Here is a 13888-nt window from a genome sequence, read left to right as displayed (position 1 = left end):
CTGTGTGTGCCATGTGGATGGGGGCTGCCTTCCATTGGGGGGGTCGGGTGTGGGGTTGGGATGGTTGGGTTGAGTCAGTTGAGGTTGGTTTGGGTTGAGTTGGGTTGGTTAGATTGGGTCATGTTGGGTTAGGATGGTTAGGGTGGGTCGAGCTGGGTTGGTTAGGTTGGGTTGGTTGGGTTGGGTTGTGTCAGGCTGGGTTGGGCTGGTTAGGTTGGGTTGAGTTGGGTCAGGTCAAGTTAGGTTGGTTGTGTTTGTCAGGTTGGGCTGGGCTGGTTAGGTTGGTTGGGTTGGGTCAAGTTGGGCTTGTTGGGTTGCATTGGGTCAGGTTGAGTTGATTGAGTGGGTTGGGTCAGGTCAGGTCGGATTGGTTGGGTTTGTCAAATTGGGCTGGGCTGGCTAGGTTGGGTCAAATTGGGTTGGTTGGGTTGGGTCATGTTGGGTTAGTTGGGTTTGTTGGGCTGGGTTAAGTTCGGTTGGTTCAGTTGGGTCAGGTGGGGTTGGGTCGTATTTGGTTGGTTTGGTTGGATTGGGTCAGGTTGGGTTGAGCTGGTCAGGTTGGGTCAGGTTGTGTTGGTCAGGTTGGATTGGGTCAGGTGGGGTTGGTTGGGTTGGTTGGGTTGGGTTAGGGCTGCTGGAAGTCGAGAGCTGTATTTGCTCTGGGAGCACTGCTGAAATATAAACATTGATGGTTAGGGAGAGATTGGAGCAAGATGGATTGACAGAATTCTTCAATGAAGCAGTAAAACCCCCTCTGTGGTGATTTGTGCCACATATAGCTGCAGTATGTTGTAGAGATTGGTCTCTGCTCCCAGGTGGCAATAGGATAAGAGGTGATGGCCTTAAGTTATGCCAGGAGACATTTGGACTGGGGATTGGGAACAATTTCTGCTCTGAAAGAGTGGTTGGCACTGGCACAGGCTGCCCAGAAAGTGGGGATCACCATCTCTGGGGGTGTTTGGGAAACATGAGAATGTGGCACTGAGGAATGTAGGCAGTGGGCTCAGTGGGATGGATGGGTGGCTGGAGATGGTCTGGGGGATCTGAGAGGTCATTTCCAGCCTGAATGATTCTATGAAGGTCCAAGTCCTGCAGCTCCAGGGGATTGCCAGGTCAGGGAACTAGTTTTGCAGTTGGATTTTGGGATTCCTGTGTAACAGGAATTATTATTTAGAAAAATTGCTTGTGTTGAATGGTGTATATATAATGTTATCTGTGAGTTTGGTAGGCTTTTGAAACAAGTCATGGCAGCCTCACAGGTAATCTTTCTTTCCTTCTCTGGTTATTAAACCCAGCTATTCGCTAGGAAAGAATATTGGTAAGAAATACATAGCATCAAAAATCCCAGCCCAGGGTTTTTCAGAGTCGTTTTTCTTTAATATTTTTTAGCATATGTCAGTAGTGTCTTGTAATTCATCTCCATTTCAGTTTATGACATTCCTGTTACACTTGGCAATCAATCCTTGCTGTGTGACCCATGCACTTTCTTGCAATAAAAGAGGGGCTGGAGTTTTATTAAAGTTCGATGTGTTTTGCAGCTTTCGGTGTCACTTAGAAGCAGAAACAGAAGGACCCATTTCTTTCTTTCTCAAAGCCATCCTCCATCATAGAAGTGGTTTGCAATTAGTTTGAGGACAACTTTTCCAATGCAGGGGAGCGGGGGACTGGAGATACACACTGTAATCAGCTTTCTGTTTTAATTGAAGGCACAGCGATGGTGAATTTCACTGTTTAATGCTGTGAGTGGGAAGCATTTCAGTTACATCTGTAAGCATTAATATTTCCCTGAATGCACAACACGACCCAAAATTACCCCTCTCCTGACTTAGGTAATGTGGGCTAAGAGAAATAGCACCAAACTGCTTATACCTTTGGCCACAAAGGAATGCTTTGGCAGCTCTGCTTGCTCCCATGGTTTGTTATCAGAGCTAACTGGATGCTTCCCAAACCCCAGAATGGCTCATACAAGTTTTTCTTCATCTGTGTGTGCGTTTGTGGTCAAGTCAGAAAATCCGTGGTCCTCTTATTAGCTGTTTGCAAGCCTAATGGGTTCTAAATGGTATTCTCTTAACAGCCGAAGAGCAATCATCACAGAGCAGTTATTGGCACGCATGCAAACAGTGTGCTTGTTTTGTGAGCCAAAAGTAGGAGGCCAACATCATCCTATAAACTTGGCAGTGCAAAACTGAATTCAGGTTATTCACACCACAGTCTCGTTTGCAGATGTAAACTGAGCACCGCTGGACTCTGTCAGTCCATTCATTGCTCTATATGGAAACATCTTCTGGCTCTTCAGAAGTTTTTGCATTCCTCTCTTGGTTAAATTTAATGACATCTAAAATATGTGCCCATAGTGCTAGTACTTCAAAATACACCATCAGTTACTGAAGCTGCCACATGTCCTGTGTGCTTTGTATTAATGATTCAGTAGAATTGCTCGTTGGGGGAGCTGATGTTGGTAAGGTGTTGTGTTGGACAGCCATAGGTGTTCCTCAGTAACACTTGGTGCCAGTGCCTGGGCCTGCTTTGGTCCAAAGCTGCCTTTTCTCTTTGGAGAAAAATGTTTAAAAATGTTGTGATGACAAACATTTGCCCAAACAGTCTTTTGGTCTTCGATGAAACTTGGAGGATTTCAATGCATTTGGTGCAAGCAAACCAATGATATTCCATACATTTGAGTACTTGTTTTTGTTCTTTTTAAAGCTAATTGGCTGGTGTGCTAATATCAGAAAGGAACACGTGAGTAACGAGCGTTAGTGTGCAGTTAGCAAATTCTGTTTGTGTTCAGCTATTTGTTTGCTTTGCTGCTTGTTGTATTTGCCCAAGTGTTGGAATCAGTCATTGAATTCAGCACGTCAGCATTTAAGGAATAGAGAACCTTCCCTTCTGTGTATGGGCAACAGGTGTGAGCCTGGCCCAGGACAGGGTGGAGCAGAGTGGGATAAAGCTGTTTCAGCCAGAAGCACATTACGTGTTACATTACTGAACATGACTGCCTTGTAGGGGTTGTTCCTCCTTCTGCAGCGTTCTCCTTGATGACTTTCCTTGCAGCTTCTCCCTTAAGCAGCATTATCTGAAGCCAGCATGTTATTTGCTGCTCTTATCAGGGTGGGTATTCATTCCCAGAGAACGTGCGTTAGCTGCTGGCTCATTGCACAGGGAGCCCTGCTCCAGCTCGGGCTGAGCCATTAAAGGCACTGCTCAGCAAAAAAGGCTTCTAGATCTAATTTAGATAAATTCTTTTATTGTATTTCAGAGTTCTTCTGCAATTATTTGATAAACGATGAAGGTTCTGTTACTGAAGGACCCCAAAGACAAAGAGTCGGGACCAGATCCATATGTGAAAGTGAGTGAACTCGAAAAAGTAAATGGTTGTGTTATTTTGCTATTAAGTAACAGTATTGTTCTGTTCAGCAAGATAGGTGAACCTAACCAGATTCACTGATGAGTAAGATGCCTTTGTATTTTAGCTGAGGAAAAATATACTTGCACTGACCTGGTTGTTTCTTTGAAGCAAAAACTGCTGGAAGTGTATTTCAAGAATTGTGTTGTGTTTTTCTTTCCATAGGAATTAGGATTGTATGGATTTGAAGCAACTTTGATTCCAGTTTTGTCATTTGAATTTGTATCTCTTGAAGACTTGTTTGAAAAGGTAAGTTTGGAGGGATTCCAGTTGCCTTATTTCCAGCAGAGTTTAGGCTGTGATTGCCAAGGTGCAACATCTTACACTGAGTTAATAATATTGCTGCCCTTTTTAGTACCTTGTGTTGTTTTCCCACTAACAGAAGTCTGTCCTGTGATGATACACACAATGAGAAGGATGCTGTCTGTACTCCCTAAAGACATAGGCTGGTTAGATAGGACAATAAAGCTTACAAGCACTAGTCACAGGCATTGTAGCAAAAGAAAAGAGGACTGTTGTACCAACTAAAGCGTACCTGAAGTTCACCCTTCCATTGCACCAAAGTTGTGTACCTCATCTCGTAGGGTCAAACTGTGTAATGGCTGTTCCCATTCTTTCTTCAGCTGTTTATTTAGTTCTCCTGTGCTGGAAAGCTTTTGTGAGGGAGCCTACCTCGAGTGCCCATCTCCAGCAGCATTTCTCTTTAGTAGGTCTTGCAGTGTATCACAGCATTTACAATTCACCTGGGAACACTCTGTTTTTTTTTTAACCGGTCTTTTAGAGCATGTTTGTGGTCTTACTGTTTTCTGATCAGGTAGGGGACAAGCAGCAAGCAACCCTCTGTGTTACTGCTTGAAATGGCAGTTGTTTTTTCCTACGTGAATGTGGAGTATCTCATATGTCATTCACCCATCCGTCAGCTCGTGGCAGTGACAGGAAGCCTTACCTATTGCTGCAGAGTTTCAGCATTAATATCACACAGGAAAATATCCAGTAGTTGTTATACATTCCTCTTATAAATAATCTGGCTGCTGATAGGTGTAAATAATTGCCCGTTTCTGTTATCTGTTGGTGCTGTTTTGTTGTTCACAAGGTTACAAGGAATTGATTGACTTATTTCTTTAATGTATTTGCTCGATTCTTAATGTGCTTCCTACATTTCCTATTTCCAAGCAGCTTTCTCATCCAGAGCGTTACAGGGGCCTCGTTTTTACCAGTCCAAGAGCATTAGAAGCCATCAAGATATGTTTAAGAGAGAATAGTAAAAATGAAAGTAAGTGCCCATCCATATTCCTTGGTTTTTCTCTTTTGGTATTTTCTGAAGTTTGTTTTTTTTTATTTCACCCATCAGCAGTGTTTGCTGATGCCTTAAAAAAAAAAATCATTCTGTTTTGACGTCATAAAGGTCTTGTGCTGAATGGAGCTTCCAGGGGTCTGGCTTTTCTGTGCTTTATGCTGCTCTTAGAAATGAAAGGAAAAAGCTCTTGGCGTCAGTTACTAATCAGCATGGGTTTCTTTCTGCAGTCAGTTGTGGTTACATTTGCTGATGCTAAGAATCATAGAATAGAATCATAGAAACACAGAATGGCTTGGGTTGGAAGGGACCTCAAGGATCACGAAGCTCCAACCCCCTGCCACATGCAGGGCCACCAACCTCCACATTTCATAGCAGCCCAGGCTGCCCAGGGCCCCATCCAACCTGGCCTTGAACACCTCCAGGGGTGGACGGGGCATCACAGCCTCTCTGGGCAGCTGCACCTCATCACTCTTGAGTTCTTCAGAGCTGAGAACTCATTTCTATTTTAAATTCCCCACTTTGTGTGTTGAGATCTTTGCAGTGTACTCTTCTTCCCTAGAAGCTTTGCTGCCATTTAAACTTCTACATTAATGCCAAAGTAGAAATGAACGTAAGCTGCATACGATGTGACATAAGGTGAAGCATGCATTAAGAACACTATTTAACAAAAGCAGCTGAGAACTATTTACTCAAATCAAGCTTTTGAACACATGTTTTTGGCTGCTATTTACGCGATGAAAAATACATTAAAAATTCATTCTGTGAACTCAGATTTGCTGAAATGTGTCCTACTGTATTAGTTGTTGGCATTTGCTGTATCCACAGATTTGCACAGAAGTCCAAATACTCATTTAGCATTCATATTTTGTTGCCACGTACTTAAACTTAATTTAATGTTTTACAGCATGGTCAAAAGCTCTTAAACAACAGTGGAATACCAAACCAACATACGTGGTAGGAAAGGCTACAGCTTCTCTTGGTAAGCTGCAGTTTAAGGTGGATCAAGTTGGGACTCCAATTTCAGCTCATGTTTCTGTGACTTTGAGTTGTTCTTCTTGAATTCAGTGGAGTTTTCTTCTGTCTTTGCTTATAGTGGAAGAAATTGGCCTTTCTCCACAAGGAGAAAAGAGTGGAAATGCTGAAAAATTAGCTGAATATATTTGCTCAAGTGAGTATCTGAAATCTTCTATTTACATTAAGCTCATGTACCTTGTTTCTTGTATATACAGTCATCTGTATGCTGAAACAGAGCAGGATATGTGGTCTGTGTCATCTTACATCTCTGGATTCAGATTCTGGGAATACCGAAATAGCTCTAAAAGGCCATAAACAACGTTTTGAAATTCCTATCCAGGATCTTAATTCACCTGACATCTTAGACTCTGCAGTTGGATACTAATCGACCCAGCAGACAAATGGTGTTGGGTTTTTTCTTAATTAAAGGTCAGAGCTGTAATGATTTGAAATTGCTGCTCGGTCGTAACGTGGAGATGGTTCTGTTAGTGAGCGTGCAGATTGTCAGTGAGCATGGGATGTCACTGCTGGGGCTGGGGGTGTCTCACCACCATGTAATTCATTGTGGATAAGGGCAACTCCTTTCCTCAGCACCAACACGTGGTTTCAGAGGATTGTGTTTTTCTGTACCCAAAGAGAGTGGTTTGGAAGCAGCAGCAGCTTCTGACAGCCACCAGTGGGGAAGAAAATTGTATGTTTTACAGCCTTCTCCATAGAATACGTTACACCGAGGGCAGTTTCATACCAGAACACCAGCAGGCTATTTAAATTAACACAGAGCTGTAGCACTGCCATTATCCTTGTGAGAATGACTGCCTTTGAATACCCTTCAGTTTTAATAACCATCCAGCACATTTCAATCATTGGAGACTGCTTGTTGATAGATGTAATCGTACCGGGTGGTTTATTGGAGGCTGCCTGTTGATGCTCTCGCCCTTTATCAAGTGGTTTGTAAGAACCTCTGTCTTTTTTTTTCTTATTTATTTTGACATGATAGGCGAATGAAAGGAACAGCTCGAAATTCTTCTCTCATTAGAATTTGTTGTCAGAATAAAAATAAAATCTGCAGCAGGATAATCCTTTTGTTACTCAGGTGCTTCAATACCACCTTAAGTGGAATTAAAAACAAAGGAATTTACTCCTAATTAAGCCACATTGAGTCTTTTTACAAGGCAAGTAATTTTAGATTTATTGCAACGTAATATTTGTGCCAATTGCCAGTATGTGTTGACTCCAAGTAAGGTCTTCCCATTTTGTCTTTGCTTTTCTTCTTTTCTTCTTAACATTTTCTGTGTATTTCCCTTATTTGTAGAAAAGGCAAACTGCACAAGAAGTCTGCTGTTAAGTTTGTGTCCAAAAACATCTGAACTTCTGGCTGTATTTAGTGATGAAGGATTAATGATAATATGGGTTTCAGTTTGCATTGGAGTATATTTTCAGTTTCATTCATTTCTCGTCAGAACAGCCTTTACATTAAATATCTTCACATAATGAGCATTAAAACACTTTAAGATAATACACCTAAAGCAGTCACCGTATGAGCATCTGACTTTCCTAGTGGCAGTAGCTGCAAAAAGCTGTTGTCTAAGAACAGATAATGGTGTTTGCTGCCTTTAATGCTGCTTAAAAGCTGAGGTCACAACCCAGAAAGGTCCTTCTTCCCAGATGGGCAAGGAGCATTCACATGCAGGCAGTGTAACAGCAATTGAGGTTGGAAGCCAGTTCCTTTCAAAAGGATACGAGGATGTGTGGACACCCACTTCCAGTCTTCCAGCCTTGGAATTGGAACCATTATTCCTTGGGCAAGCAAGAAAACACACACATAGATAGCCTGAAGCTTCCAGCAGAGTGCTTCTGTCCTCTTGTCTGCCTGAAAGTTCTTTCCCTTAGAGAGAGCTGTTGTGTACAGAGTGGGCTGAAGTTTTAAATATAAAAATGGAGGAAGATTGTGCATCTGAGAAGGAAGAGATAACTTGCACAGTCCTTGTTTTTCTTTGTAGAATGGCACGGGGAATAGAAATGCAGTTTATCTTTCATGAGATCTTTTTAGTCGATGCATTCGTATTGGTTATGGAATACTTTTTAATTTACATGCTAAGTAGCTCTGCCCTCTGAATTGGGATGCAGTTTTTGTGAGTGCTTTCAGTTACCGCAGGGCTGTGTTGGGGGAGAAGCATGCAGCACTTGCAACAGCATTCAGCATTTGATACCTTTAAAGTGGATTAAATGCATCTTTATTAAAAAAGAAATTAATGACAAGTTTTTGTTTGTGTATTTACAGGAGAGAAACCTCGTTCATCATCTCTTCTTTTTCCTTGCGGAGCCCTGAAAAGAGAAGTACTTCCTACAGCGCTTAAAGAAAAAGGTTGAGCTTCCCTTTGAGCCTCATTGTACTCAGTCTGTTAGGAGACAATTTGTACCTAACCTTTTTGAACCAAACTTGAGTGAGAATGGAATTTTCTGTGATGTCGATTGGAGGATGGGAGTGCAGGCTTTCTTAGAATCACAGAATGGCCTGGGTTGAAAAGGACCTCAATGCTCATCCAGCTCCAACCCCCTGCTGTGTGCAGGTCAGCAACCAGCAGCCCAGGCTGCCCAGAGCCACGTCCAGCCTGGCCTTGAATGCCTGCAGGGATGGGGCATCCACAGCCTCCTTGGTCGATCTTTGAGGTTGGGATGCTGCTCACAGCTCCAGGACTTGGTGTAGGGCAGCTCAAGCAAGGTTACTTGCTTTTGTTCATCACTTTTGTTGGCATCTTGAGAAGGAAGAGAACTTAATCACAGACGTGCTGTGAGACATGACAGTTGTCCTCATGTGCTTCGAGGTCCTCCAGTTACAAAAGTTCTATTAGATCTTGTATCATATGCATAGAAAGACGTATGAATCCCTCATGTCCTTTTCCCTGTGTCTTTTTAACCTGAAATAGTTAAACTGTTTTTTAACTTTTAAAGTGCAAGTGATACAGTAAGAACATTTTCCTGACATAATAGAAATCAATGACATCCTGTTTGGTTCTGAATGCCTCTTGTGATCCCAGGCATACCTCTGGAGAGCCTGACTGTGTACCAGACTGCCCAACACGAGCATCTCCAGCAGTCACTGAGCAGCTATTTCTCACAGCAGGTATTGGGTCAAATTGGAATGTCAGAATTTTTGAGGTCTGTGATGTAACCTAACAAAACACACCTTTCCCTTCCCTTCCAGAGGATATTTATTAAACAGCTTTATTTTTTAATTATTGTTGTTATTGTGGTGTCCCTGGACAACTTTGCTGTATCTTATGAATCAGAATCCAGTGGTTTTCTGCCCTCCGTAGTCTCAGAGTTCCTCCTCTGATTATCCAGTTTATGAACATAAATATAATTTTAAGTGTTTTGAATTCCAAGTGACATATGTATTGAGGTCATAAAGGCAAAAAAATCTAGCAAACGTATCTGTTAAACTTTGTTAAGCCAGGAGCAGTGCATAGAAAAAGATTTGAAGCTAGCAGAAATTGTTCTTATTTTGTCCAGGTTGACTTTCTGAATTTTCCACTCTATCTGTGTTTAATGGTGTTCAAAATGTAGCCTTTCTTTCTTGGGATAGCTTGGCTTGCCTGAACACGTTCACGTCTGTTTAATCTATACATCAGTGTCTTGTTAAATTATATCTTGATTTTCAAGTTAATTTTCAGGAGGTCCTAAAAGGCTCTGGCATGGTACGTAGGCATTTTCATAGAATCATAGGATGGCTTGGGCTGCAAAGGACCTTTAAGATCACGTGGTTCCAACCCCTGCTATGGACAGGGACACTTCCCTCTAGCCCAGGTTGCTCACAGCCCATCCAGCCTGGCCTTGAGTGCTTCCAGGGAGGATACATCCACATTCCGAGTTCTTTTTGAGGAACTCCTTACACACATTTTAGACAATGTGATTTGCTGGTTTCAGTGTGAAGCTATTAAATCTGTTTCTCATGGGCTTTTTCAGTTGTTCCTAGCTGATGATATTGGGGTTATCTGTTTTGTGCATGGAGAGCTGATACAAAAAAACAAGTGTTTCAGCACACTGTGAGACAGTGAGCAGCGCTGTGCTAAAGCATCGCTCTGCTTTCCAGGGGCTCAGGCCAGCTTCCAAGTCACGCACGGTAACAACAGCAGATGTGCTTTGGGTACATCTCATGCAGGGTATTTTTCTGCTCAAACAGAAAATCATGATGAAGAAGGCATGTGCTTTGGGTCCAGATCTTGCAGAATTTTCTTTTGGCTCTCTTAAGGCCTTCGTGTGGGACAGAAAGCCCTCTGTGTGATCTGCAGCTGGAAGGCATCGCCTCATCTTTGCCACAGCGCCTCTGGGTGGGCAGAACTTAGGGTAAAACCACACGAGTTGGGAAACTGAACGTGGCCAGAACTGACATAGGCAGGAATGGATTTAGGGAAATAACTTGCTGAGTTTCCTTGCTAAACAGGGAAATGAGCAAAATTGCAGTACATTTATCACCCAGTGGGTATGTGACAAAGTATTTGGTTAAAGCCACACCTGAACTTCAGCATTGTGTGGAGGTTTGGCAGACTGCACCACAGAGAGCCCTCTGTTGGCTTAGCATCTGTTTCTCATTTAAAAAAAAACCCTTTGTGTCCATATAGAGAGATTTAAAGGGGTTGATGTGAAAGAACTGATGTGTTGCTGGAACTGAGAAACCTCTGCCAACCTCTGCTTACTTTCACACAGGGAATTCCAGCCAGCATTGTGTTCTTCAGTCCATCTGGTGTCAAGTTTTGCCTCCAGCACATTCAGAAGCTTTCTGGTGATTCTGCCAACCACATAAAGGTACCTGCTCTTTTAAAATGGTGAAATGCAATGGGGAGTAAGCCTACATTGGGAGACCAAAGGAGAGGAAAGCTGTTATACCCTTTCCAAACCTTCATTTTCTTGTGGGGAATGCCAGGCTCTTTGTGCTTCTTCCTCTGAACAAAACACGTTAGGCAGCATCCACTGCAAAGTTCTGCAGTCTTGATTTGAGAAACAAATAATGAAGGTTCTAACATCATTCATAATTATGAGTATATAACCATGCTTTTTGTTGCAACATAAAGAGGAATAAAAATGTCTTGTAGAGGATTTCTGAATCCTCTGTTTACATAAGAAATCGTAATTCCCCTGTGATGGCAAAGAAGAACATTAAGGTTTGCAATTCATTCTTTGAATTCAAATTCTCTGAGCTGGTGCAGCTACTGGTCTTCCAATTGAGGTCTAGTGGGGAAAAAGACTGATTTTGGTACAGGGAAGGTAAAGCTCTGAAGGTTTGTAATGGTGGGAGAAATCTTTCCTAAGTACTTTCTAAACAGCCCAGCTGGTAGCTGACTTGTACTGAAGGTCTTCAGTGCAAAATGGTACAATGCAGTGAGCTCAGACACGCAAACTGATTTCTGGCAGTGTTAGCCAAGAAAGTAACTAATAAGAGCTGATCCCATGCTTGCTCACACTAATTCCAGCTGTAAACAATGTCATTGCAGTTTGCTGCTATTGGTCCAACAACTGCAGAAGCCATGGAGGCAGCAGGAATCCCAGTAAGCTGCACTGCAGAGAGTCCCACTCCTCAAGACCTCACAGCTGGGCTCCAAAAAGCACTTCACCCACAGAACTGCATTTTATCTGACTGAGAGCACCGCATGTGTTTGTGGTTCTCTACAGAAGGCTTTTTCATTTTGCAGACCTGCTGTCCTGCAATGAAGTATTGTTTGGGAATACACAACACTGTCCTGGCAGCACCTTGTGTGAGCTGCCAGCACATATCTAAGAAATCTGGAATTTGTCTAGCATGTCCTGAAGCCCCTTTTTCTTATGTGTGCAGTCCCAGGAAACAAACTGTGAGAGGCCACCAGTGCATCAGAGTAATATATTGACATTTTGTGTTCCATGTGTCACCTCAGGTATCTCCTAGTGCACAAGGTGAGGTTTCCACTTCTCTGTGTATAGTCAGTTTCTCCATGCACATCTTCTGTTGTAAAAGAAGATCGTACTTATGAAGTATTTTCTGTTGCAAAGCTTATTCATTGTTCTCCTTCTGAAATATTTATATTAAGAGATGATTGCAGATTCTCAGTGGAGCAGGATAATTCTTGTACTGTTGCACTGAGTGAAGCTAACAGGAGGTCAGTTATTGACACATCCTTGCAGTATGGAGTCTTAAAAAAATAAGGTTTCATTTCTATTTCTGTAGAGAAGGATTTGTAAACAGAGAAATAAAGTGGCTTACCATTAATAATGGTGTTAGAGTTGTCTGTTTGAATGTGACTTATACTTCAATTGTTTATCTGTGAAAGGAGAAGTAATCCTATTTAGCACTCATGCTACCTTCAGCCAATGCTGTGAAATTCATGGAAGATGTAAATCATAATACACTCAGTTATAATCCTTATGAAAGTCACTCATGTTGTTAGTATAGCACTAAGGTTCATGGAAGAACAGAGAAACCCTCCTTTGCTGTATGTTTCTATTAGCTTAATTCTGAGCGTATGACCTGAATTTCCAATTAGGTAAGCAGCTTTGTACCCAGGATAAGAGTTAAACTGAACCCAATTATGTTAATATAAACAGAAATAACTTCAAGTTGCATATGAGGATTCATCAGTCAGATCAGGCACAGTAACACAACCGTTGTGCTTTATGGAGCAGTTCTGTTTCTTGAGATGAAATGGGATCTCAGAAGCCTACTAATTGCTGGAAGATGCTGTTAAGCAGTGGGAGGAATATTTCATCATTAAAGAAGAACCTCCTGAAGGATGCTAGGATCACTATGGTAACTGGATGTAGCTGCAGGACTCTGCATGGACATGCCCTCAAGAGGAGGAGAATGAATAAGAAGCCAGTGCTGACTTTCTCTACCACTATTTCCCCCCCCTCCCCCTTTTAAGGACAATTTTAGTTAAGCTGTTGAACATTCAGATACAGCTGAGCAGTGTCATTACAATAGTGTGCAGTACTGCTCATCTTTGCATTCAGAAATAAATCCACAGCAGATTGAGGACTTGGAAGTCAGTTCAAGTCCCCTACAGGACTGCCCACACCTCTCACAGCTGAAAGAGAAGGCAGCTGGAGAAGATGAGCCAGTGCCTAGGGGCAGGGGAAGAAGGGGAAATGGGGTCTGTCAGAGGAGAGAGCAAGGACTGGAAGCTGAAGGCACCCACGTGAGCTTGTATTCCCAAGTGTTGTATGGCAGATTCTTCAGTTATCCTAAGTCACATCTAATTATTTGTCTAATTCCTCAGTTCAGACCTAGTTTCTTATGGAGACACCTACAGAAATATCAGCTTCCATCACCTCCATACAATATGTACTTAGTACACTTAATGGGACACGGAGGCCGTGCAAACTGCTGTGTGACTCAGGTGACATTATGGCTGGGATTTGGATTCAGACATATTCATCCTGTGTTAACAAACAGAAATATATATATATTATATATAGCTTGGTTCACTGTGCAGCACTTAGTAATATATTTCATTTAAAAAAGGGAATAGAATTGCAGCAATGGAGTGGCTTTTTATTCCTTTCCAGTCAGATCAGCTGATGCATAGGCCTGGCTTAGTTTTATCCAAGGAACACTTTCACAGCTGGAACAATCCTTCCCTCAGAGTTCATACGTTCCTGAGCTCTCCCCTGTTTGGAGCTTAGGAATTCATCTTTTTGGAAGGCCTAGATAACATTCTTTGCAATGGGCCCTTGGTTACCAGCCTGCCCCTAGAGCACCACACAAAACCGTTCCCTGGAGACAAGGGTTCATCTAAGGAACAAACTGCTCTCCCAGCTGCTAGCTTTGCATTGCAAGCCTGCCTGTAGTATCAAGAAGCAGGAAATGTTCTGCTGTCTTATCCAACCACTGTAGCATTCTTAAACCAGAGAGGGCTTAACGCTTTTATTAGTCATTTGGCAGATTGGAGACCTCATCCATGTGCCTTGCTGAAATTCTTTAGTTCTGTTTTGTTACAGGAAAGCTAGAAAAGCTCACAAAGCTTCTCCCCACATCACAGTAACAGACTTCACACAGTAAGTTACAGGGCTTACTCTGCAGCCGTGGTTCTTAGACTGGCTGACAGTCACAGTGCCAAATACTTAAAGCCCACAGAAGAGAAGCACACATTTAGGTGAGCTGCTGCTTCTGAAATCAGCAGGATGCAGGAATGTGTAAATGGTGC

At 42.5% G+C, this 13888-nt stretch overlaps 1 protein-coding gene across 4 annotated transcripts; it reads left to right on the top strand.

Moving 5' to 3' along the window:
- Positions 1-1791: 1791 nt before the first annotated feature.
- On the top strand, positions 1792-11941 carry UROS (uroporphyrinogen III synthase). 4 transcript variants are annotated; one of them, XM_042863890.1, is made up of 10 exons: positions 1792-2739; positions 3257-3346; positions 3569-3652; positions 4580-4676; positions 5605-5679; positions 5794-5868; positions 7996-8079; positions 8753-8838; positions 10422-10520; positions 11207-11941. In XM_042863890.1, exons 2-10 carry the CDS (start codon positions 3284-3286, stop codon positions 11351-11353), a joined length of 810 nt encoding a protein of 269 aa, XP_042719824.1. In that variant the 5' UTR covers positions 1792-2739; positions 3257-3283; the 3' UTR covers positions 11354-11941. The 4 variants fall into 4 exon arrangements, with proteins under 4 accessions (XP_042719824.1, XP_042719825.1, XP_042719827.1 ...); XM_042863891.1 differs by lacking the exon at positions 1792-2739 and adding an exon at positions 2779-3108; XM_042863893.1 differs by lacking the exons at positions 1792-2739; positions 8753-8838 and having other exon boundaries at positions 3161-3346; positions 11207-11291.
- Positions 11942-13888: the final 1947 nt, after the last annotated feature.

This window comes from Lagopus leucura, unplaced genomic scaffold (assembly GCF_019238085.1).
Source record: "Lagopus leucura isolate 7727_CA_CO unplaced genomic scaffold, USGS_WTPT01 Super-Scaffold_741, whole genome shotgun sequence".
Taxonomy (NCBI): domain Eukaryota; kingdom Metazoa; phylum Chordata; class Aves; order Galliformes; family Phasianidae; genus Lagopus; species Lagopus leucura.
The sequence above is the reverse complement of the archived record's forward strand: the minus strand, read 5'-3'. Positions and strand labels throughout refer to the sequence as shown.